This window comes from Gigantopelta aegis, chromosome 10 (assembly GCF_016097555.1).
Source record: "Gigantopelta aegis isolate Gae_Host chromosome 10, Gae_host_genome, whole genome shotgun sequence".
NCBI lineage: Eukaryota > Metazoa > Mollusca > Gastropoda > Neomphalida > Peltospiridae > Gigantopelta > Gigantopelta aegis.
The window spans coordinates 18,435,681-18,459,760 of NC_054708.1; the positions used below are offsets into that span (position 1 = coordinate 18,435,681).

A 24,080-nucleotide genomic window follows, 5' to 3' on the forward strand; every position below is an offset into this window, starting at 1 on the left:
TGGCCTTTGTTGAACCAGTTATGGATCACTGGTCGGTGCAAGTGGTTTACACCTACCCATTGAGCCTTGCGGAGCACTCACTCAGGGTTTGGAGTCAGTATCTGGATTAAAAATCCCATGCCTCGACTGGGATCCGAACCCAGTACCTACCAGCCTGTAGACCGATGGCGTAACCACGACGCCACCGAGGCCGGTCTGCTGTAAATGGAAGACTAAGTGTCAAAATTACCAAATGTTTTATGATTAATGAGTGAATGTACACTTGTGGTGTCATTAAACAAAACAAACTTCAACTTCTTTCTGTTGATGAATATTGGGTACAATTTTTATAAATAAAATGCAGTATGGATTTTATAGTAGTTTTCAATATATACCGTATTTTCCCATGTATTATGCGCACCGGTGTATAATGCGCACCCCCCACTTTGAACGTTTATTCCAAGAAAAAAAACATGAACCACAATATAATGCGCACCGTTTTTTTAAACCACAAAATCGACAGTGAATGCAAGATGTACCGATTTCCCCGTCACCAAAATTAACGAAAACTTCGGAAAAGCGAAAGAAGCGGTATATTCAAGAAACCAAGAAACAAAATTCAAGTTAGGTATTTGAGTACATAGACCTACATGTCACATTAAACAAAGGCTAGTACTTGCGTACTTACATGTCACAGACTCACACGTGCATAAATCAAAACCAAGTTATATACCCCATACTCTGTAAATGACTAATAAATATATGAAGAAAAAAAAATATAGCATATTACATTTCGTTCTCGTGGCTGATGTGAATGCGCGAGATTTCTAAATTTATAATAGTGTGGTATATTTCCGGTTTGCCGGAAATGGCCGAATTAAATCTCATGGAAATTAAAAATATTTACGGTCCAGTTTTGTCATTTTTGTGCACTTTTTGGCAAGGCATGGATACTTTTGTAGATTTATTTTGCATTTATTACAACCATCACAAGTGAAAAGCGATTTTTAAGAGGGTTTTGGCTTTCGTTGTAATGAACACTGTAAAGTACCGTAAACTACTGATCGGCGATTTTTCATGGGTGATCGCTGGACCTTTTTAAAAGAAATTTTTTCTATTGCTATGTATAGTGCACACCCCCATTTTTAACCTGTATTTTCTGGAAAAAAAGTGCACATAATACACGGGAAAATACGGTACACAAATGCTGAGCATAGAGGCATATTATATATTTTTAAAAATTATTATTCATAATAACAACTCAATTCAAACAGGAATTCAAACGTGTTAATTCCATAATAGCAAATAGGGTGTAATATATTTCAGAGTTTCATGTGTTCTGTTTTTAAGGTACTGCAGAAACCGGAATTGCATTTCAAACCTGGACACGGCTATAATGCAACTGTTGTGGGTATTGACGAGGATGGCAAGCTTGAATTGTCACTGACAGGTATTAATAATGGTTTAATACCTGTATTATTCAGAGTACATGATGAAGAATATAAAATAGATAATGCTGTAACAACCTGCCTTTTTATGATCTCTCTAGTAGTTTATTTATTTTGTTAGAAGCCTTCTTCGAAGTACTGATCATGTAACAAAATTCAAAAATTTCAAACCAATGTTTTATACCGGTCCAACCAGAAGGGATTAAAGGTTTTGTTTTCATCCTTCTGTCTGTCTGTCTGTCTGTCCATCTGTTTCTGTCTGTTGGTCTCTCATATAGTTTTACTGACTGGGTTTTTTCACAATGCCTCAAGATTTTCAGCTGATATTTTTCGTATGACCTTAAATTGTACAGTTACTGCCCATTTACCTATTTTTGATAGTTATGACCCTTGAACATAGGAGATAAAAAAAATTGTTGGGCCCAGGTGGGGACAGGTATTGCTTTAGCAGTTCTATAGAACCATCTACAAAGTACTGTTTATGTAAAATATGTAAACAATTTAAAAATCAATGTTTTATATTGTAAAATAAAAACATTTTGACATGTAAAATTGTTGTTATTTTTACTGTACTCTTTCATCTCTTGTTTTAGGACATAAAGAAATCCCTGCTGAGAATTGCGTAACGAGAGGCCGAATTCTACAAGTGCACAATTGTTTCTTGCTCATTCAGCTGGCGTATGGGTACAGGGGGAGTGTCTGCATCACTGACACCCGTGATTCGTTCAGAGACTCTCCGTGTGAACACTATAAGCCTGACGACTTTGTGCGGTGCTATGTGTTGAAGATCAACAAGAAGAACAAAACTAAATGTGTTCTCTCCTTAAGAAAGTCTAGGTAAACTGTATATAAATACCATAAAGTCTAGGGTTTTCATTGTATTTCACAGTAGGAGGTGGTTTATGTAAAGTAGGCAGATTGACAAGGAGGACAAAACCAAATGTGTTCTCTTCTTAAGGAAGTCTAGGTAAACTATATATAAGGAGAACAAAACCAAAAGTGTTCTCTCCTTAAGAAAGTCAAGGTAAACTGTATATAAATACCATACACTCTTGAGTTTTCACAGTAAATAGGAGGTCGATTTTGTAAAGTAGGCAGATCGACAAGGAGAACAAAACCAAATGTGTTCTCTTCTTAGGAAGTCTGGATAAACTATATATACGAAAAACCAAACCAAAAATGTTCTGTCCTTAAGAAAGTTTAGGTAAACTTTATATCAATACCATACACTATAGGGTTTTCACTGTATTTCACAGTAGGAGGTGGTTTAGGTAAAGTAGGCAGATAACAAGGAGAACAAAACCAAAAATGTTCTGTCCTTAAGGAAGTCTTAGGTAAACTGTATATAAATACCATACACTCTATGGTTTTCACTGTGTCACAGTAAGTAGGAGGTGGTTTATGTAAAGTAGACAGATCGACAAGGAGAACAAAACCAAATGTGTTCTCTCCTTAAGGAAGTCTAGGTAAACTATATATAAGGAGAACAAAATCAAATGTGTTTTCTCCTTAAGAAAGTCTAGGTAAACTATATATAAATGCCATACACTCTACAGTTTTCACTGTGTCACAGTAGGAGGTGGTTTATGTAAAGTAGACAGTTAAGTTTAGCTGCTAATGAAAATGATGTCATTCAAACCTTTTTTTATATATAAAATTTTATTTACTAGAATCTATGGGATCAGGTATTTTTAGTTCATCAGAAAGTTCATTGTAACTGTCCTTTTAATAAAATAAAAATTTAATTGATTTTAATGACATTTATTATCAGAAAATGTCAAATATGTGAGAGGGTAGAGGTTTTAAATTTGATTTTACAAAAATCTAATTTTGATTTACGTGATTTCTTATTTTAATAACCAATGAAATGTGCCAGTTGCTGACAAGCGTTGGCTCTCAAGATCAGACTTATAAATCGAGATTATTAGAATACTTCTGTCATATTCTAAAAAAAGGTTTAATGGCAAATTAAACTACTATATGTCTACAATATCATCCTCTAATCACAACTAGTGAATTTAAGGTTTTACTTTTCACAGTGATAGAGATTTCAGTTTTTACATCCAGCTAAATTAGTTTTACATTTACTACTGTTTAGGGGTCATCCAAAGTTTTCAACATTATCACAGTAGTACAAAGAGTACTACTTTTTTAGACCCCTCCCCCCTCCTAAATTAGTACTTACCAACATTTTATTTTATTAGTGGTGACTGGTTTTCGCTGTTTTTTCTAGCTGCTTTCCATTCATTTTGATCACTCCTTACAGTTTTCTGTCGTCCAGCATTCTCGTTCACAAAAACATACGCATTAATAAAATGTTCATATAGATGGTTAGGCATTTTATGAACGGTTGTCGGCAATCAAGATACAAATTTTAACACTTCGGCGTACAGATCTGTAAAATAATCGCCCGCCGTGTTTACATCTCAGACTGTATTGGGTGCATGTGGCGCAAAGGATGTTGGGATATTATGATGATGGTCAGCTCAAAATGCTGGACTTCAAAGTATAAAGCCCCATATCAAGATTGGCAGTATAAAAATTAATTTCCAAATCCAACAAAAAATTTGAAACTTTATTAAACTACAAAAGTCGTACGTAAGTGACACCCCCCTCCCCCCTGTCGTACATTTTTTACGACCATGAAAATGTTGAAAACTTTGGATGACCCCTTAGCGAATAAAACAAAAACGTAATAATGCTTTACATTTAAAAAAAAAAAATTGCCTTTTCTGGGTAAAACAAGGCATCATATCATTATTGGAAATACGCTGCTATATTTGTAGCAATTATTCTCTTTGTAGAATGTGTCCTTCCCAGTCATACATCACAGACCCAGAAGTTACATGTCTGAGTGATCTGAAAAAAGGCCAGGTTTTGAGAGGTTACATTTCTGCTTGTCAGCCAGAGGGAGTTTCCGTGCAGTGAGATTTTTACCTTTTATTGAAGATTTTTTTTTTAACTATTCCAATTATTGGAAGTTGCTTGTTCCGAAATTTCAGTATATTTTACCCAAAATGCTGTAATTAGTATTTTGATAAGATATGAATGTGACAGTGCCGGCCTCGGTGGTCTAGTGGTTCAGTCATCGACTAAAGGCTGGTAGGTACTGGGTTCACATCCCAGAACCGGCTCCCACCCAGAGTGGGTAAATGAAAGGCCACTACACAGACTCCTGTCTCAATAACCTCTGACCCACTGTCCTGGTCAGACAGCCCAGATAGCTGAGGTGTGTACCCAGGAGAGAGTGCTTGAACCTTAATTGGATAGAAGCATGAAAATAACTATAAGTGAATGAAATTAATGTAGCAGTACATGACAGTTCTTGCATTCACTCTGGTGTCTTTAATTTTGCCTGTGTAAAAGTATATTTAGATTATTTGTTGTACATTTTTACTGGTGGCCCCATGAGTAAATAATTTGGTACTGAGTTAGCTTAGTTTATTGTAACTGATGTTAGTATTATTCGTTTGTTATTGAATATAGTGATAGATATCAGAAGATGTTAGCAACTCGAGGGGATGCCAGGTATTAATTTGTCTTTCACTAGCCATTAGGGATTTAGCTCAGTCGATTGAATGTTCTCCTGAGGTGCTTGCGTCGCAGCATCGAACTACCTCGGTAGATCCATTCAGCTGATTGGGATTTTTCTCATTCCAACCAGTGCACCACAACTGGACAAAGGTCGTAGTATGTGCTTTCCTTTCTGTTGGAAAGTGTATATAAAAGATTTCTTGCCGCATTAGGAAAATGTGGGTATCCTCTGACAAATACGTCAGAATTACCAAATGGTTGACATCCAACAGTCGATAATTAATTAATCAATGTGCTCCAGTGGTGTCGTTAAACAAAACTTACAAACATTTTTTTGACTAGCTACCATTACTTTTTTTTTGACTAGCCACCATTACTTTTTTTTGACTAGCCACCATTACTTTTTTTTGACTAGCCACCATTACGTTTTTTTTGACTAGCCACCATTACTTTTTTTTGACTAGCCACCATTACGTTTTTTTTGACTAGCCACCATTACGTTTTTTTTTACTAGCCACCATTGCTTCAGAGTTAGTAACACCAGAGGGCTTCTGACATCTTTGTAACAGTGATTATACATGTGTGTTTTGTTTCTAATAGGTTGGGTCGTAAGATCTTGGCACATGCTGATAATAAACATTTATCTGGACACACAACCACCCCAACTCCAGCCGTTTTCTTCCCAGGAAAGTGTGTGAAGGTGAAAATATTAAGGTAAGCTTAAAACTAATGAAAGTGTGGAAATGTCTTTTTAGTAGCAATTAAAAGTTATATAGACTGAATAGTGGTATTAACGTAAGCTTAAAACTAATGAAAGTGGGAATCATTTTTATTACTGTCCATTTATTATGGTTGTTATATAGGCTAAATATAGTAGTGGTAATGAGGACAGGTAATGTATCAATAAAAGAGAAAACACTCTCCAAATTTTGGTTTAGCCAATTTTCAAATATGTAGAGTTCTTTCTTGAAAAGTGGTTAATTTAAAAATAATATTTTATTAGCCAAGACTAAATGTTGTAGCCATTTTGTATAAAAATTAGCAATTGGCTAATTTGGCAATGGACAGGGTAAGCCATGACTTTTAATTTTGTTCTTGTTATTATATGACAAAATATTTGTATATTTCAGTTTAAAAGGTAAAACCATTGAAATCTCACTGAAAGAATCTGACATAGAAATGGCACAAAAGAGAAAAGCTGAAATGCCTGAAGACACAAAGGTTCCGAAGAAACGTAAAACCAGTGTAGATAGTGATAGTGGTGTGGATTTGAAACGAGAATCAGATTCAGACACAGAAATGCAGGTAATTTCTGAAAACGTGGCTCTATTTTTTTTTTGGTTTTATAATATCCAAATACCTCTGTTTTTCAATAATGTAAGTTAATTTAAGTGCTGACACTATATTCCAATTGTGTGTGTGGGGGAGTGGGGGAGTGTGTGTGTGTGTGTGTGTGTGTGTGTGTAAAACTAGATCTATTGATACAGGTAGGAGTGCATTATTTTTAATTATGTAGGTAAATATAAATGTTAACACTATATGCCAGTTGGGTGTGTTTATGTGTGTGTGTGTGAATGTTTATGTGCATGTGTAACAGAAAAATCAACCTTCACTGAGGGGATTCGAACCACAGATTCTCAATACAATAGTCCAGCGCTCTACCAATTGAGTTAATAGGGAAATCCCACTAGCTACTGTCAGTAGGAGCACTTTATACCAACACTACTACACACGCTTGTGCAAGCACTCACACAACTGGATCTTTTGATACAGAGAAGTGCATTATTTTTATTTCTCCATCATTAAATTGTGTCCTTATGATACATTTTTGGGTTTTTTTTTAAAGATTCTATTTATTCTAAACCAGAATGTGTTTCAGTTGATGGGTGTATATGTGGATTTTACTGATGCTATTTACCATTTATGTACTTTTTTTCTTCTTGTTTTTTTAAGGTTCTACCAAAGCCATCGGAAGTTGCAAATGTTCCCAGACTGAGTGTCTCTTCTAGTTTCTGTTGGGATGAGGATTTCTCTCTCCCCACACCGTCTGCTGCCGACCAGATGGAGAACAGTGATGAGGAGACTGATGATCATGTATGAAATGTCTTGAGGGTTTTTATTATTATCACTGGGGTGGTGGGTGGGATGTAGCCAAGTGGTAAACATTTGCCTGGGATCCACGACTGGTATGTCAAAGGCTGTGGTATGTGCTATCCTTTCTGATGGTGTATATAAAAGATTCCTCTTTCAGACTGTCAGAATTTGCCGAATGTTTGGCATCTAATAGCTGATGATTAATAAACCAATGTGCTCTAGTGGTGTCATTAAACAAAACCTTTATCACTTGGGTGAGATATAGGTCATTGGTAGAACATTCAACTGAAGTATCACTTTCAGTAAACCTGTTACAGTTTTCCCCATCACATGACTGGTTTATCAAAGCTAGTTTATCATTTCTGCTAGTAATGCAACAGGTTTCCACACCCTCTCTCCCTCTCTCTCTCTCTCTCTCCTCCTTTCCCCTCTCTCTCTCTCTCTCTCTCTTCATCTCCCTCCTTCCCTCCCTCCGTCCCTCTCTCTCTCTCTCTCTCTCTCTCTCTCTCTCTCTCTCTCTCTCTCTCTCTCTCTCTCTCTCTCTCTCTCTCTCTCTCTCTCTCTCTCTCTCTCTCTCTCTCTCTCTCTCTCACACACACAATTGATCAATGGATCAACCTCTTGACCAGGTGTTAAAAGTCATATATTAAATACCAAATAATCATAAGTGGTGAGGCGTCTTTAAAAGATATTATTTTCATTATTTTATATGATTAACAGTAATAATAATACTTATTATTAATATATTATTTTATCATCATTATTAAATTGAAATTAAAAATAAATAATTCAAATTTAGATAGTACTTTTTTTATGACAATATTAAAAACTTGTATTGACAAAATCACAAAATTAACTGTTACTGTTTTATTTTTAGTCACCAGGTAGAAGAAAGAAGTTAAAATATTTAACACCAAAAGAGGAAGAAGAAATGATTCTTGCTGTGAGTAAAAGGTTTTACTTCACCAAAAATGAGTGCATCACTTAGCCAATACTCCAAATAGGCTCAGTCGGTTGAGTGCTCACTTGACGTGCTTGCATCGCAGGATCGAACCACTTCGGTGGATCCATTCAGCTGGGGTTTTTTTTATTCCAACCAGTGCACTACAAATGGACAAAGGCTGTGTGTGGTATGTGCTTTCCTTGTCTGTGCATATAAAAGATCCTTTGCTGCATTAGAAAAAATGTAACAGTTTGAGAGTTTCCCCTGTTATTAAACAAGGTGTATATTTGGTTTGCAGTATGAGAGACGGCAGCTGGAAGGTGACCTAGCACCTCAGACAGCCGATGATTTTGACCGACTGGTCCTGCAGTCACCGGACAGCTCTCTGGTGTGGTTGCGCTACATGGCCTTTCACCTGGAAACCACAGAAATAGACAAAGCACGAAGCGTTGCTGAGAGAGCTCTGAAGACAATTTCATTCAGGTACTTCTAGTGCATCAGACACTTCTTGTTATTGTTCTTTACTTTTTAAAAAAACTATTGAATTAAACCATATTTATTATAATAAAATATTAATGGTAAAGGATAACAGCCAATGACTGTATTAAAATCTATCGCTAAATCATTCCAAAAAACCCTACAGGTACTTATGTTGTAAATTTAGTGAAATAACTTCTAGTGCATCAGACACTTTTTGTTATTATTCTTTACTTTAAAATAATTATAATAAAATATTAATGATAAAGGATAACATATCACTAAATCATACAAAAAAAACACTACAGGTACTAATGTTGTAAATTTAGTAAAATAACCGCTGAAATACATTACATGAACAAGACATGTACATTTTTTAAATTTACAATGGTGTGGTGGGACGTAGCTCAGTGGTACAGCGCTAGCTTGCTGCGCAGTCGGTTTGGGATCGATCCCCATCGGTGGACCCATTGGGCTATTGCTCGTTCCCAGCCAGTGCACCATGACTGGGATATCAAAGGCTGTGGAATGTGCTATCCTGTCTGTAGGATGGTGCATATAAAAGATCCCTTGCTGCTAATCGAAAAAGAGTAGCCCATGAAGTAGCGACAGCAGGTTTCCTCTCAATATCTGTGTGGTCCATAACCATATGTCCGACGCCATATAACCATCAATAAAATGTGTTGAGTGTGTCGTTAAATAAAACATTTCCTTCCTTTTACAATGGTGTGACTTAATTGTCAGAATAAATATAATATCAGCTTTATTTTATCAAACAAGACTCATAAGCAGGTATAAATCCCTTCCGTTACATCTACCACAACATAAAACTTTTAATACAGTTGAACTTACCTGATATAGACCAGGACTGTGATTTGTGGTGTTTTATTTCAGGGAGGAACAAGAGAAAATGAATGTATGGGTAGCATATTTGAATCTGGAAAATATGTCTGGAACCCCTGAATCGCTCAAGAAGGTTTTTGACCGTGCCGTCCAGTACAATGAACCCATCAAAGTGTATCAGCAGCTTGTCAGCATCTATATCAAGTCAGGAAAACTGGAGGTAAATTCCGGCTTACTGAGGGTCTGGTTTTGAGGGTATTGTATTAGTAAATTAATAGTAGCAAATGAAAAAAAAGAGTCAATTTTTATATAATCAAACAGTGGGTTTTGATCTGTAGTATTGGATATTGATTAGGAATTGTTATATTGACTTTAATCTTTGCAAAATTAAAAATTTTGGTGTGTGTTGTGAAAAGTTTAATAATTAATTAAGCAGATGGTACAATTCAGTAAAGTGATCAAATTGATAGTCGATTCATCAGTTTACCATAATGTACAATTATAAAACGTTTACAAATTACCATTATGAAATAACATATCTTAATTGATTAAAAGTTTGATCACCCAAGAAACAGTTTGTTTTTGACAATATTTACAAAGACAAATTTTATAACCCTCTGAAATACAATGTACCACCAGTAGAAGCATTTTATACCAACACTACTACAAGATAGTATTACATTCTATGTAACCTGTACAGTTACACTTCTTTTAAATATTTTATTTTCTGCCATTAAGATATGCAGAGACACACACTATGTATGGTTTGTGTGTGGCCAGGGCAATAATGCAGACTTCAACAAGTGTCTCAACGTGGCACAACAGCACCCATTCAAAATAAAGAATTGTGAATGGTTTCATGTTTCCTGGAAAACATAGTCTTTGTGTGAACCTCGAAATAATAAAATATATTTCCACGTGTACATATTTTATATTGTTTTGACATTTGTGTACATTGATAGGAAGCTGAACAGTTGTACAACACTATGGTGAGAAGATTCAGTCTTTACAAAGACATATGGCTGGGATTTTGTCTTTTCTTCTTCAACAACAACCGTTTGGATTCGGCTCGCAAACTCTTACAGAGGTCACTCAAAAGCTTGGGGAAAAAAGATCGTAAGTTATCACTGAACTCATCATCAGGAATATTCCTTTCACCAGCACTAGCATTTTCTTTGGTTTTCTGTTTTTAGACTAATCTATTTTTGTTAATACAGTAATGATAATCGATCTTCTTATCATTTTCCACTATCTTATGCCTTGCTGAAACATATTTACTTTTATAGCAGAAAAAATATTGTATGTGGGGGAAAAACCACATTTTAATATATCACAATGAATTTTTCTAATTTTGTGCAAAGAATACATCATTATTAGATTTTTACTGCAGTACAATTTTGAGGTACATGTGTTAAATTGATATTTTCACCAAATATACATGGTGTGTGGGTGAGATCGTTTTTGGTTGTTATTTGAGGGTGGTTTGTATTTTTAAGCAAATCCACTGCATGACGTATGTTGATTCTGGCAGTTTGTTTTACTTATTAGTACTCATTAAAATTAATTGTGTTAAGCTGGTGAAACTGTAAGTAAATTGCTCTGAAATGAATTGCTTACCAATCACATCCAAAGAAGTATTCTGGTAATAAATGATGCCTGTTAATGCATGTAATAAAACAAGTTTATATTAGTTAAATGTATTTGTGACCTCTATGGGTTTTTTCAGATGTAGAGATGATCTCCAAGTTCGCTCAAATGGAGTTCAAACATGGAGAAGCCGAGAGAGGGCGCACAATGTTTGAAAGTATTCTCGTCAACTATCCCAAGAGGACGGACTTGTGGTCAGTGTTTATCGACATGGTTGTCAAAACTGGCGACGTCAGTGCTGTGAGGTATTACTGTTTTTCTAAAACTAATTTTTTGGTTGTCTTTTGTTTTTTAAATCATTGTTTTAGCAGTCTGCATTAAATTATCGATAGTCCATCTTTAAAGTCGCAGACTGTGAAAATAAGTTTGGTTAATCTACCAACCTGTATCACATTTGGATAAAGTTACAATACAGTGAAACAAGAGTTGTGATATTGAAACAGGGAAGTACCCTTAAAAAAGTAGACAAGAGCTCATCTTTATAATCGTTACTTCTCAGAGAGATGTCTGTTTTTAAAAATATGAAAAATGCAATCCGTTGTATTAGAAACATAAAAATTACCAGAAATACTTCGGATGTATGGAAATAGATAATCTGAACAGCAAAATCTAAGTAATGTTTGATTTCAGTTATCAAAAATGACTCTAATAGTGAAATATATGTTGAAATTGATTGTATATATACTCTTCAAAAAAAGAAACGCAAAAGGGTACAAATGGGTTATAACTCCGATTTTATGTTTCCTACCGGTTCATGCTTTGTGAATATAAGGTCATTGCATGTCCCAAACACATTCCCACGGTTACATTCGATAAAACGCAGCTACTGTACAATAAAGTTCCAAAATGTGAATATTCGCAAAAACGCAGCCACGTGCAAACCATGTCACCACTGCACGTGCGTTGTCTGCACGTGCAACATGAACACCGACAGTATAAAAGTGCAGGGTGTTCGCTTGCCTGGCCTCTGTATCTGGCCGACAGTTGACAATCCAGGACATGCCACGTCTCAGTGAACCGCAGAGAAACAATGCCATCGGCCGACTAGACGCAGGCGAATCCAGAACGGCCGTTGCCAGGGCATTCCATGTGTCCCCAAGCACCATCTCCAGACTGTGGGACCGTTACCAGCAACATGGATCAACACGTGACCTCCCTAGATCCGGTCGACCACGGGTCACTACCCCCGGGCAGGACCGCTACATCCGGGTACGCCACCTTCGGGAACGATTGACTACTGCCACCTCCACAGCCGCAGCAATACCAGGTTTGCGCAGGATATCCGACCAGACCGTACGGAACCACCTACGTGAGGTAGGAATTCGTGCCAGACGTCCAGTTCGAGGTGTGTCATCTTAACACCACAACACCGTCGACTCCGACTGCAGTGGTGCCAGATTCATCGACAATGGCCTCAACTGCGATGGAGACAGGTGTGGTTCAGTGACGAGTCCCGATTTCTGCTCCGACGTCATGATGGAAGATGTCGCGTGTATAGGCGTCGTGGTGAACGTTATGCGGCAAACTGCGTGCAGGAAGTGGACAGATTCGGCGGGGGTAGTGTCATGGTGTGGGCAGCCATCTCACACACTGGCAGAACTGACCTGGTCCACGTGCAGGGCAACCTGAATGTACAGGGCTACATTGACTAGATCCTCCGGCCACACATCGTTCCAGTTATGGCCAACGCCAACGCAGTGTTCCAACATGACAACGCCAGGCCTCACACAGCACGTCTCACAACGGCTTTCCTACAGAACAACAACATTAATGTCCTTCCTTGGCCATCGATATCACCGGATTTGAACCCAATTGAGCATCTATGGGACGAGTTGGACCGACGCCTCCGACAGCGACAACCACAGCCCCAGACCCTGCCCGAGCTGGCAGCAGCCTTGCAGGCCGAGTGGGCCACCATCCCCCGGGACGTCATCCGTACTCTGGTTGCTTCAATGGGCAGGCGGTGCCAGGCAGTTGTCAACACACGCGGAGGCCACACCCGGTATTGACTCCAGATGACCTTGACCTTGGTGGTGTGTCCTATCACTTACTCACAATGGACTAGAGTGAATTGTGAACAATCCTGCAACATTTGGTAATTATCGGACTCACCATTCAATAATTAAATCAATTCACCATTCAATAATTAAATCAATTCTCCAAATGTTACGACAATGTGGTTTTGCGTTTCTTCTTTTGAAGAGTATATAATACCTGTAAGAGATAGTTCATAATAGTTTAGTTGAATTTCCAGCTGTAGGCACCACACCACTGTTTGCCATGCCATTACATTGTGTAGTAACCTAACATAGTCATGTTTAGGTCTTTATTACAAGATAATGCCTCTCTTGGGCACCGGGAGTGGAACGTAGCTAGGTGGCAAAGTGCTCGGCTGATATGCAGGCATTCTAGTATCAAACCCTGTTGGTGGGCCCATTGTGTTATTTCTCATTCCAGTCAGTGCACCACGACTGGTATATCAAAGGCTGCGGTATGTGCTATTGTCTGTGGAATGGTACACATAAAAGAGCTCTTGCTATTAATGTAAAAATCTATAGGGTTTCCTCTCAAAATTACCAAATGTTTTGACATCCAATAGTCGATGCTTAATAAATCAATGTGGACTTTGTGGTGTTATTAAACAAAACAAAACTGTTGGGCACCGGTTCTGACTTGTGCCATCTACTTTGTCCAAAACAGGAGGAAAGTTGGGGAGGAAACCAGCAAACTTAAAGGAGTACAGGAAGCCCGATCCCGGGAACAGAAGATCATGCAAGGATACTACTGTACATATGGTATGCTGCCACTTGTATAACAGCAAAATGAGGTGGTGCATGTGGATTAAGGGTAGATAACTCAACATTTTTGTTGTCAACTTTTGCTGATTTCTTGCTATTCACTTCTCTCTTTTTTTCTCTTTCTTTTCAGGCAGTTATTTGAGAGAATTATCCACCTCAAGTTTTCAACCAGAAAAATGAAATTCTTTTTCAAAAAATATGTCGAGTTTGAAAAGAAGTATGGTGACAATACAACTGTGGAACAGGTCAAACAAAAGGCTTTGGACTATGTGGAATCTCAGGGCTATGTTGAGAATTAACAGACTGCTGTGTTCGGAGTCAAATTATTGGCAGTGCATACAACTAAGTGAATTGAATATACAGTACATTGTGTTGGCTTGTACCAGTTTCCTTTGGGAAATAGCCATGACAACTAGTATAAATTGATATGTGTTGTCTAAGAATGGGTGAATATTTTATGTTATAAGAATAATGAGTGAATGATGTATCATATAAAGTTAGTACCCAAATTGTGTAAAATAACTGTGGTATTCGTTAAACAAGTACTTTTTTGTACTTTGAATTTACTGATGGTGCAATAAAACATTATTTGTAGGATTTGTGAGGAACTAATTGTGTGGTGGTAATTAATTATGAAGATTTTCAGGAGGAAGATAATTGATTATTTCTAGTGAAAAAAAAAACAGTTTATTTTCTAATGGGCAAGTTTAATAAAAGATAATCATCTATATTTATTTTAGATGTATTTAAGTTTAAGACACGGACAAAGACACAGACAAAATAAAGTGTATGCACATGACTAAACGCATGGGTCCAGTTGTTCAAAGCATAATTAAATTAACCCTGGGTTAGTCTTAATATTTTCCTTTTAATTATTTTTGCACAAATACAAAATAAACTTCAAATTTGATTATGAATAGATACCTTTGAATAACTCAAGACTCAGCATTGTTTTCAAACATTATTTGTATTGATTCATTCCTTGGTTTTGAACATTTCTGTTAACCACAGGTTAAGGTAAGTAACGTTTGAACGACCAGCCCATGGAAATATTGTAAATGATTACATATATAAAGCTATTTACGAAAGTTATATGTGACTAAGGGATCAATACTTTTTTGTAAACTTTGACCTTCAACATTATTTTGTAACAAAATTATTGAATATGATTTAATTCCATTTTTATATTTATATATCATGAACGGAACATTGTTTTGTTTCTAATAAAAAGTATGTGACATGAAGTTTGTTGTTTGTGTTTCTTTATTACTGTTACAAAACAAGTTGGAAGTATTGTCTAATTAAGGCATAGCATCAAGTTATTACTTCGTTCCTATTTATGAAAAGAAATATTCAGTAAAAGTGAGGGAAAACTCGCAACTATATTTTTCCTCTGGTAGATTTGGTAATATTTAGAATAGATATTTTATTTGGTGCATAGAGTGCCAACAATACTCGGGTTATTAACAACTGATCAATCCATATATAGACCAGTTCAATATGATCAGATTCGAGCCATTAAATACATGTATATTTTTATCTCCCAGACCCCTACCACCACCACCACCACCCACTTTCAAATACTGTACACTCCACAGTCCATATAATGGATCTCCAATTTACAGAGACTGATTAACAAAATAATATTTAAACCCGAGTACAGGGCCGTACCCTGATCAAAATCGGGGGGGGGGGGGGCACTACTTTTTATAAACAAATGAAACACTACAAATTAAACCCTGAGAGTATATGCTATTTTCTGGAGTTTAAAAAAAAAAGGTGAGATTATCGGGGGGGGGGGGGGGGGCAATCCCTTGCCCCTGCTCAAGTAACGGTTTTTTTTGGTCAATATATTTTTCGGGTGGCATAACTTAACATATCCCCACCCCCCTGCCATAACATTCGCCACATTTCAAGTTGCATTTACAATATGTAATAAATCTATATATCTAATAATATTTTTAATAAATTAATAACAGAAGAAACAACTGGTATTGATAAAATTACACTACTAAGTAACTTACAACTTATCAAAACTTAGAAACGGCCATTTAGCTATACGGCATGTCGTCATGACCAAGTGATGGTATTAATTTTATATTTGTGTGAAATGAGCAACTCTTGAATAAGTTTATATTGAGCAAATTAAATTTTAATTTTAAAAAATGTATTGGATGTATGCGAAATAAACAATATAATTACAAAAAGTTATATATTTTCAACAGTGAGTGGCATATTTTACTTTTAGTGCCAGACACGAATGTAGTTTGAGTTAGACCGTCCTATTTCTGAGCTTATTGCATGATTTTGTGGTGCCAGAGATTCAGTTTAAACTCTTAGACACGCAACACAGTTAATAATTATTAATGAATAGGTGTCCCTCGGGTTCTTTGCTATCCATCCACGACTGCGTACAATGCTATTTGTACAAGGAGACATCGATTATGCGCAATGGTCATTGAGAGGGCCAAGTCAAACTAGTCAAAGCGAAGTTTGGCTCACTTAGCCTGTCCATGCAGAGTTTTGACAGTCTTAAATGAGTTATTTTCATATTAATATATTTAACTGTATTTGTTTTTCTTGCATAACATAAAGTCACAGCAATCGTAAACGCGTGGTATTAGTGTTCACAGTAAGCCCTTGTGTACACAAGAAAGTATTTGACGATTTAGATATTCATTTTTTTTAAATGCTACATAATATAAACAATGCGGCTTTAATTTAAATAGAAGTGTCAACGTGTACTACTGTAATATTTCACAACGACATAATTTCATAACGACATGGTAGTGAAGTAATGCTTTCGGTTCACTCGGTGTTTTGTAAAGCTCATAGTTGTGGTTTCCGGTTCCTTTGACTTTGAGAAGATCAAGAGCGAATTAACGTGAGACTTTTTCTCTGTTTGTTTGGAGAATAGACTAAGTAAAACATTGCGCATTATATTTATTTAGTTTAAAAAACAACAATTTACATCAATCCTTATTATATTTGACAACTAGGTTTATTTATGTTGCTTAATTTCACAGTTACCACGATATATTGTGTTATCGCTACTAGCATATTATCGTACATGTATATATATCACTTTTAGTCTACTAGTCTAGTTGGTAATTCCCTGGATTTTTTTTTAGTAAAATGGTACCCTTTTAGAAAAATTAAGTTTTTAGAGAAGGATGTGGATAATAAAAGTTTTTATTACAGCAAAATCAATGTTACGAATGTAGCAGTCACAGGCACATTTCCTATCAAATATCAATTCAATATACTTTTTGGTGAAATAAAGTTGCAGAACTTTATACAGTGAAATCCCTCAACACTAGACCCTCTCTAAACTGGAATTATCACAAATCGGGATGTATTTCACAGGCCCTTGTAGCTAGTCACGTCTAGCCCTCCCCTTATTGATATTGATATGTATGGGGAAGGCTAGAGGAAACTAAATAGTTGCAAGTTACTGTGTCTAAAATACACCTTTTTTCCTAAATCTGATACCAGAGCTTAAGTTTGATAATTCTCAAGTCAAGTCATGACATTAAACTTACATGTTTGTTAACCAGTACCAACGCTACACAAAGAAACCTGACGCCCCTATACGTCACCACAAGAAAATACAGCGAAGATTTGTTTTGCATAGAGGCATCGTTTCTTCGTGTAACATGTAAGTTTAATGGATCGATCCCCATTGGGCTATTTCTCATTCCAGCCAGTGCACCACTATATTAAACACTGGTATGTGCTATTCTGTCTGTGGGATGGTGCATATAAAAGATCCTTTGCTACTAATGAAAAAACAGCTGATTTTCTTTCTGAGATTATTTCAAAATTACCAAATGTTTGACATCTAATAAATCAATGTGGCCTAGTAGTGTCATTAAATAAAAACAAAATATGGGGCTTTAAACTTACAACAAAATCAGTTGAGTATTTTACATTTAGGCAAAAAGGAGCACAACATTAAAAATATGTGAGGATCTAAGACCAACTTTATTGGAGATACTGAGCCAAACTGTGGCAGGGTTTTTGTCAGGGTAAAATGGGTATGGCGCCATACCCAAATATTTTTGCAGTTTCTTTTTTTTATGTTAACCTTTTGACAAAATTAATTACTCTTATCATTACTGTATGATTTTTTTAACCCTAACACTAAACTTAATTCATTTTCTTTCTGGGGGAGGCCCCCTATACCCCCTGTTGAATATGGTTGCATTGAATTTTATAACGCGATACCCAAAAATTTTTCTCTGGCAGAAATGCTGCTTGGAATTCATTTGTTTGGCATACAGTTAGTTTTTTACTTCTAATTTTCAGCTAAATCCGAGGGGTGTCAATGTCATATGGGAGAGTGTGATTTGTCATGGAAATGAGCCTAGTCAAGGCTCGAATTTCATTTTGTACATTGGGAAGCAATGTTTGCATCTCAGATTTTAAGCTAGAAGTAAAAATGTAACTGATGTTACAAACTGAGAGAAAGTTCGAGAAATGACTTGTTAAGACTCATAATGCCTCCTTTTAAATGGTGTGGAACTACCACTGGAAGGCTAGAGATAAACACAGATAAAATCTAATGTTTTTTGTTATTGCTAATGAAAATTAGGAATGCTTTATATGTGGAACAGTGTTCGAGATTAACGGTATCCCGATATCCCGGGGATACCAGAATTTAATTTTGGATACCAGACTACAAGAACCCAGTATCCCACCGGGATACCATATAATACTAAATTCTCAGGTGGGATACCAGATTTTGAAATGTTAGTATACAACTGGGATACTGGCCAAATTTTTTAATCTCTAACACTGTGGAATATTCTAAAAAATAGGATGGGAAGTGAAAGCTGCTTGTTAAACTGAATAACAGGAAGCATATTTTGCTTTTTGTGCATCAAACCTCACATGTAGGAACAACTTGGATGGCGGTATGTCACATTCCATTACTAGGTCACTGTGACCTCCTTTTCACTGTCTACTGCACATAACAGTAAATCCTTGTCTGGACCATATCTTGCATACAGATGCATACAGGACCATCAAACCTCACATGTAGGAACAACTTGGGATGGCGGTGTGTCACATACAGATACTAGGTCACTGTGATACAAATAGGCATATCATATACCTCACCGTTACTCTTGTTTTTAAAGTAATACACATTGAATGCTTTTTTTCTTCTTTTTTTTTTAGACCTTTCAAAATGGCTGGAGACTTTGTTGATGAGAGCACTATGAAATTTGATAAACCAATTCAGAAACATTTCAACTCATATACTCTAAGAGGACGAAGAAATGTAAGTCTATTATAGGGTTTGAACATTAGAAAATGTTTTAAATGTTTTTGCCATAGTCAAAATGCTTGTCTACAGCAATTTTAAATTGGCAACTTTTGCAATAAATAAACACAAAATAAAAATAAATTAAAATTAATCCTTCAGCCGATGGCAATAATTTTTATCCAGCGGCAGAAACTGCCATCGGTAAAGCCTCTAACCTACGGCAATTCATAGTACAGCCATGGCAATTACTGTCATTAAGTTTGAGCCCTGAATTTAAATGTCTTATAATAAACCTTTCATATTTGCTCTCTTTAAAATATAGTATATTTTCAATTCTAAAGAAATAACCCAGTTATTTGAGAATAGTGTTAACCACATGTATATATATGTGTGTGTGTGTTTGATAGGTTACTCTTGAGTGATTGTGATCAATAAAGTTTTATAATTGTTGTGTTTGACTAACATACTGGAAAAATAATGATAAAATATAGTGTAGTGTCTTCCCTAGCTTGTTTTAGCATGGTGCAGCACCATGCCTCAATAGTCTAGCACCATCTTGCCTTAATCAGCACCATGCTGCCCTGAGATTAAACAAGCCTTTTTCACTAATTAATTCTAAAATTGCCTTTATAAAACACCCAGAAAGGTATTATTAATTAATAAAATATGCCTTTTATATCTTTTGCCATTCATTTATTAAAGCAAGCACATAAATTACATTAATGTTTATTTCAATTTATTTTTGTGTATTTTTAATGAAAAACAAGTGTTCCAAAAATGTTGAAAATGCCCCAAAAGTTTTTGGTCTACCATGCCTTGCCAAATTTCTAGGGAAATCACTATAGTGTGTTACTTGGTATCCACACCTATAACCATTTTCCCCATTACATTTTTCTGCTGTTGATTTGTATTTAACATTATACTAATTAGTTTCTGTTTTTCTTTTCAGTGGGTACTGGCAACTTACGGAACCATTTTTGCATTTGTAATGTTTCGTAAAATGACCAAAAAGACCACCAAAGTTGAAAAATGCTGAACATTATACTATTTAGAGTAATCATGTTTGTAGATTGAACAGCACATAAAATGTTTGTGGAGATCAAGTATACTTTTTGAGTGGGAGTGTATAAATATGTGTTTTCAACAATTTTGATAGCAATTAAATATTTATATCCAATCACAATTTTGTTGTTTATGTTTACAATTTAATGGAGTAGAGATATGTGTAAAAGACAAGAAGGTATGGTCATTTTAAAAACAGTTTGATGTTTAATATTTTACTATTTAAAATGGTTGTATATGTTTGGTTCATTACTATGTGACCTAGATATTGTATGTTTGGTTTATTACTATTTAAAATAGTTCTTGTACGTTACTATACTAGTTGAGACAGAGTTTGATCATCTTTACAGTATTACACAGTTGTTCCTGATAAACTTTATAATAGGCATATTACTGCATTTCTTAATACCACAAATGAAATATTTAATGTTTGACAACACCTAAGTAATATATTTAAAACATTTGAAAAAATGAATTGCATAAATGAAGTCACAATATTAGTCAATAATAACCTGGATGTCTAGATATTGTTGTATTATTAGGTGTTCATTTAAGTTGGCATCAGTGGAAATGTAGCTTCTAAACTTGCTGTGAATTTGCCTCCAAATTTTAAAAATAAGTTCCAGAATTTTAATTTTCCTTTTGTTTATTGTTTTTCTTTTTTATGTCCTCATCTGCCTTGATATTTCCTCATTGACCGTGGTTCCCCTCTCATTTCCTTTGGTACCCAAATTGCTTATCTCTTTAAGCAAGGCAACTTTTACAAATTTTACTTTGACCTCAGTCAGTTTGGGATCAATCTTTGTCAGTGGGCCCATTGAGCTATTTCTCGTTCCAGCCACTGCACCATGACTGGTATATAAAAAGCTGTGGTATGTGCTATCTTGTCTGTGGGATGGTGCATATAAAAGATTTCTTGCTACTAATGGAAAAATGTAACATGTTTCCTCTCTAAGACTAAAGTAAAAAATATTTTATATTTGACATCCAATAGCCGATGATTAATAAATCAATGTGCTCTAGTGGTGGTGTTAAACGAAACAAACTTTAACTTAATTTTAACCTCATTTGGACCCACAAAGTCATGGTGTGTCACAATATTATTATTTGAGGCAGCGCAGCACTATTGCTGTTATTGCAACCATGGGGAATGTGAACTTTTTTTATATATAATGTTGACACACATGGTCAAAAGCAACGTGTGCTGACCAGATAACAGCAATATATTTTTGGAGCCTGACATTACTGAATGTATTTTGACAAGCTGACAGAAATAATACAGGTGTGAATATGCTATATTTAATGTTGAAACCAACCATAGTCTGTGCCATACATAATTTGTGATAGTAGCCTAGGGAGAGAGCAAGTGAAAATGGACACATTTTCCTATTTCCCAAGTTCAACGGCCATAACTGTGAGAAATGGGTAAATTGTCATGAAAGTCAAACTTAATTCTAAACAGAACATTGTAAAGCTATACACAAAATGTCAGTTCGATATCTTGAGACGTTTGGGTAGAGGGGTAAGAAAAACTAAGTTCAAGGACCATAACGGTCAAAAATTGATAAATCGTCATGAAAGTCGAACTTGATTTGTAATAGCTCTTTCCACTGTGTTTTATTTTAACTTGAATTTTTATACTGATGTTGATCATCACTTTAGATTTGCCTTTACCATAATTTGACATCCAATAGCCGATGTATTTTTCGTGCTAGGGTGTCGTTAAACATTCATTCTAGCTATACATAAAATTTCAGCTCAATATCTCAAGGCATTGAGAAAAAAAAAAACATTCGGGAAACTAAGTGGGACAGACCGAAGGACGGAGATGAAACCTATAGTCCCCTCCGGTTGGAATGGTTTGGGTCTAGTAAAAGGTGCTTTGTACATCGCATTGTCAATACATCATAGTTTGGTGACTTAAGAATGGTAGGAACTGGGTTCGTTGTCGTCCAAAGCGAGTTTAATGACTCGGATGGGCATGCGTAAGGCCACTACACCGACTTCTCACTAACTACTAATCCACTGTCCTGAACAGATAGCGGGGTCGGGATGTAGCCCAATGGTAAAGCATTCGCTTCGTGCGCGGTCTGTTTGGGATCGATCCCCGTCGGTGGGCTATTTCTCGTTCCAGCCAGTGCACCACGACTGGTATATCAAAAGCCGTGGTATGTGCTATCCTATCTGTGGGATGGTGCATATAAAAGATCCTTTGCTACTAATGGAAACATTTAGCGGGTTTCCTCTCTAAGACTATATTTCGAAATGACCAAATGTTTGACATCCAATAGCCGATGATTAATAAATCAACGTGTTCTAGTGGTGTCGTTAAACAAAACAAAAACTTCTGAACAGATAGCCGAGGTGGTGCTCAGGACAGCTTGCATAAACCGTAGTAGTCACTAAAATAAGTATAAACGAAATTTAAAAAAAACAATAACATGTTGCAGACCAAAGAAAATTTGAATGGGAACAATGTCGCAGATGGTCTGCATCGGTCGGCGACTGATCAGGGAAGTTAAAACTTATTAAATGTAGTTTATTTTCACAGGGCATCTGTGTTGATCTGCTTCTGTTACAGACTGTACAACTGAAGAGCAGGTAATCATAAAGTAAACACCAGTACAAATAATGTAGGCTACATATAGTTGGAAATAAAATGGCGGTTGAAGGTTTTAACTAAAGTCTCAACTGATAACCCCAGCATACTTGGGGTTTATCATGTCCATTGCCAAATTAGCCACATTTAATAATTTTCAAGGAAATGTTCTAAATATTAGAAAATTGGCTGAACAAAAATTTGTTCCCGTTTTTATAGAAAAATAACACCTACCATAATGAAGAAAGGAAATGGTTTATTTAACGACGCACTCAACACAGTTTATTTACGGTTATATGGCGTCGGACCACACAGATATTGAGGGAGGAAACCCGCTGTCGCCACTTCATGGGCTACTATTTTCTTTTGTTGTTCGATTAGCAGCAAGTACCATAATGAAGTCTTAATGCCAATTTTTTTTTTTTTTTTTTTTTTTTTTTTTTTTTTAATACGCTGTTGTCCCTGTACTCTTTTTTTTTTTTTCATATTTAAATCGTATGTCATTCTTTCATGTTGAACATATTTGTAACCACTGATACACAGTTCACACCCAGTATTTTTATATTCGTGTTGGGAGTATCGTTTAACAACAACGTGAACTCGATATTTCATTTCAACTTATTTTCGTGCTTATATCCAATGAAGGTTCAAGCACGCTGTCCTGAGAACAGATCTCGGCTATCTGGGCTGTCTGTCCAGGTCAGTGGGTTAGTTGGTTAGTGAAAGAGAAGAGGGTGTAGTGGCCTTACACCTACCCATTGAGCCCATAAGAACTCGCTCTGGGTTGAGCCGGTACCGGGCTGCGAAGCCTGTACCTATGGCGTAACCACTGCGCCAACGAGGCCGGTTGAACTCGACAGAAGAACACACGACGGCATAACAGTCGGAAGATGACGACGGGTGGAGGTGGGGGAGATATATATATATATGCATTCTGTTTTGTTTTTGCTGTCTTTATCTGTTTCTAGATTCCCCTCTCTCTCTCTCTCTCTCTCTCTCTCTCTCTCTCTCTCTCTCTCTCTCTCTCTCTCTCTCTCTCTCTCTCTCTCTCTCTCTCTCTCTCTCTCTCTCTCTCTCTCTCTCTCTCGTTCTTGTGGTATGTAAATGTTTAAAATATCCCCAGAGCCCATGCAGGCAGTTACGTTTGCATGTCCAGGACAGCGTGTTTGGACTTTAATAACTGGATATAAGAATAAAAATACATTTTAACTATTAGACCTAGTAAAATTGATTATCCATTACTAATGTCATTAGTAAAATTCATAATGAGTAAACAATGGTAATCAGTTTTTCTTACACTCGTGAACTTTGTATACCTGTTATCTCTCCCAGCCTCTTAATCGGGGTAGCCTAATCAGTAATCACGCCCAACAGTAAACGTGTATTG

The 24,080-nt window shown here is 36.2% G+C and overlaps 1 protein-coding gene and 1 long non-coding RNA gene across 2 annotated transcripts in view; both read left to right on the top strand.

The window, feature by feature from the left end:
• The window catches only part of LOC121384187 (protein RRP5 homolog), a 59,045-nt gene extending 44,038 nt beyond the window's left edge, over positions 1 to 15,007 (top strand). Inside the window, exons 30-41 of the mRNA XM_041514456.1 lie at positions 1,330 to 1,429; positions 2,021 to 2,264; positions 4,232 to 4,351; positions 5,562 to 5,675; positions 6,092 to 6,266; positions 6,915 to 7,055; positions 7,933 to 7,998; positions 8,297 to 8,481; positions 9,370 to 9,538; positions 10,281 to 10,434; positions 11,045 to 11,210; positions 13,894 to 15,007. Of these exons, the coding sequence (XP_041370390.1) occupies positions 1,330 to 1,429; positions 2,021 to 2,264; positions 4,232 to 4,351; positions 5,562 to 5,675; positions 6,092 to 6,266; positions 6,915 to 7,055; positions 7,933 to 7,998; positions 8,297 to 8,481; positions 9,370 to 9,538; positions 10,281 to 10,434; positions 11,045 to 11,210; positions 13,894 to 14,062 (1,803 nt within the window). The 3' untranslated portion in view covers positions 14,063 to 15,007. The remainder of the gene's footprint in view (positions 1 to 1,329; positions 1,430 to 2,020; positions 2,265 to 4,231; positions 4,352 to 5,561; positions 5,676 to 6,091; positions 6,267 to 6,914; positions 7,056 to 7,932; positions 7,999 to 8,296; positions 8,482 to 9,369; positions 9,539 to 10,280; positions 10,435 to 11,044; positions 11,211 to 13,893) is intronic.
• Positions 15,008 to 16,524: 1,517 nt separating this feature from the next.
• Positions 16,525 to 20,209, top strand: LOC121383941. The gene is made up of 3 exons (XR_005959311.1): positions 16,525 to 16,647; positions 18,945 to 19,047; positions 19,982 to 20,209. It is a non-coding gene; the product is annotated as an uncharacterized LOC121383941 (long non-coding RNA).
• Positions 20,210 to 24,080: the final 3,871 nt, after the last annotated feature.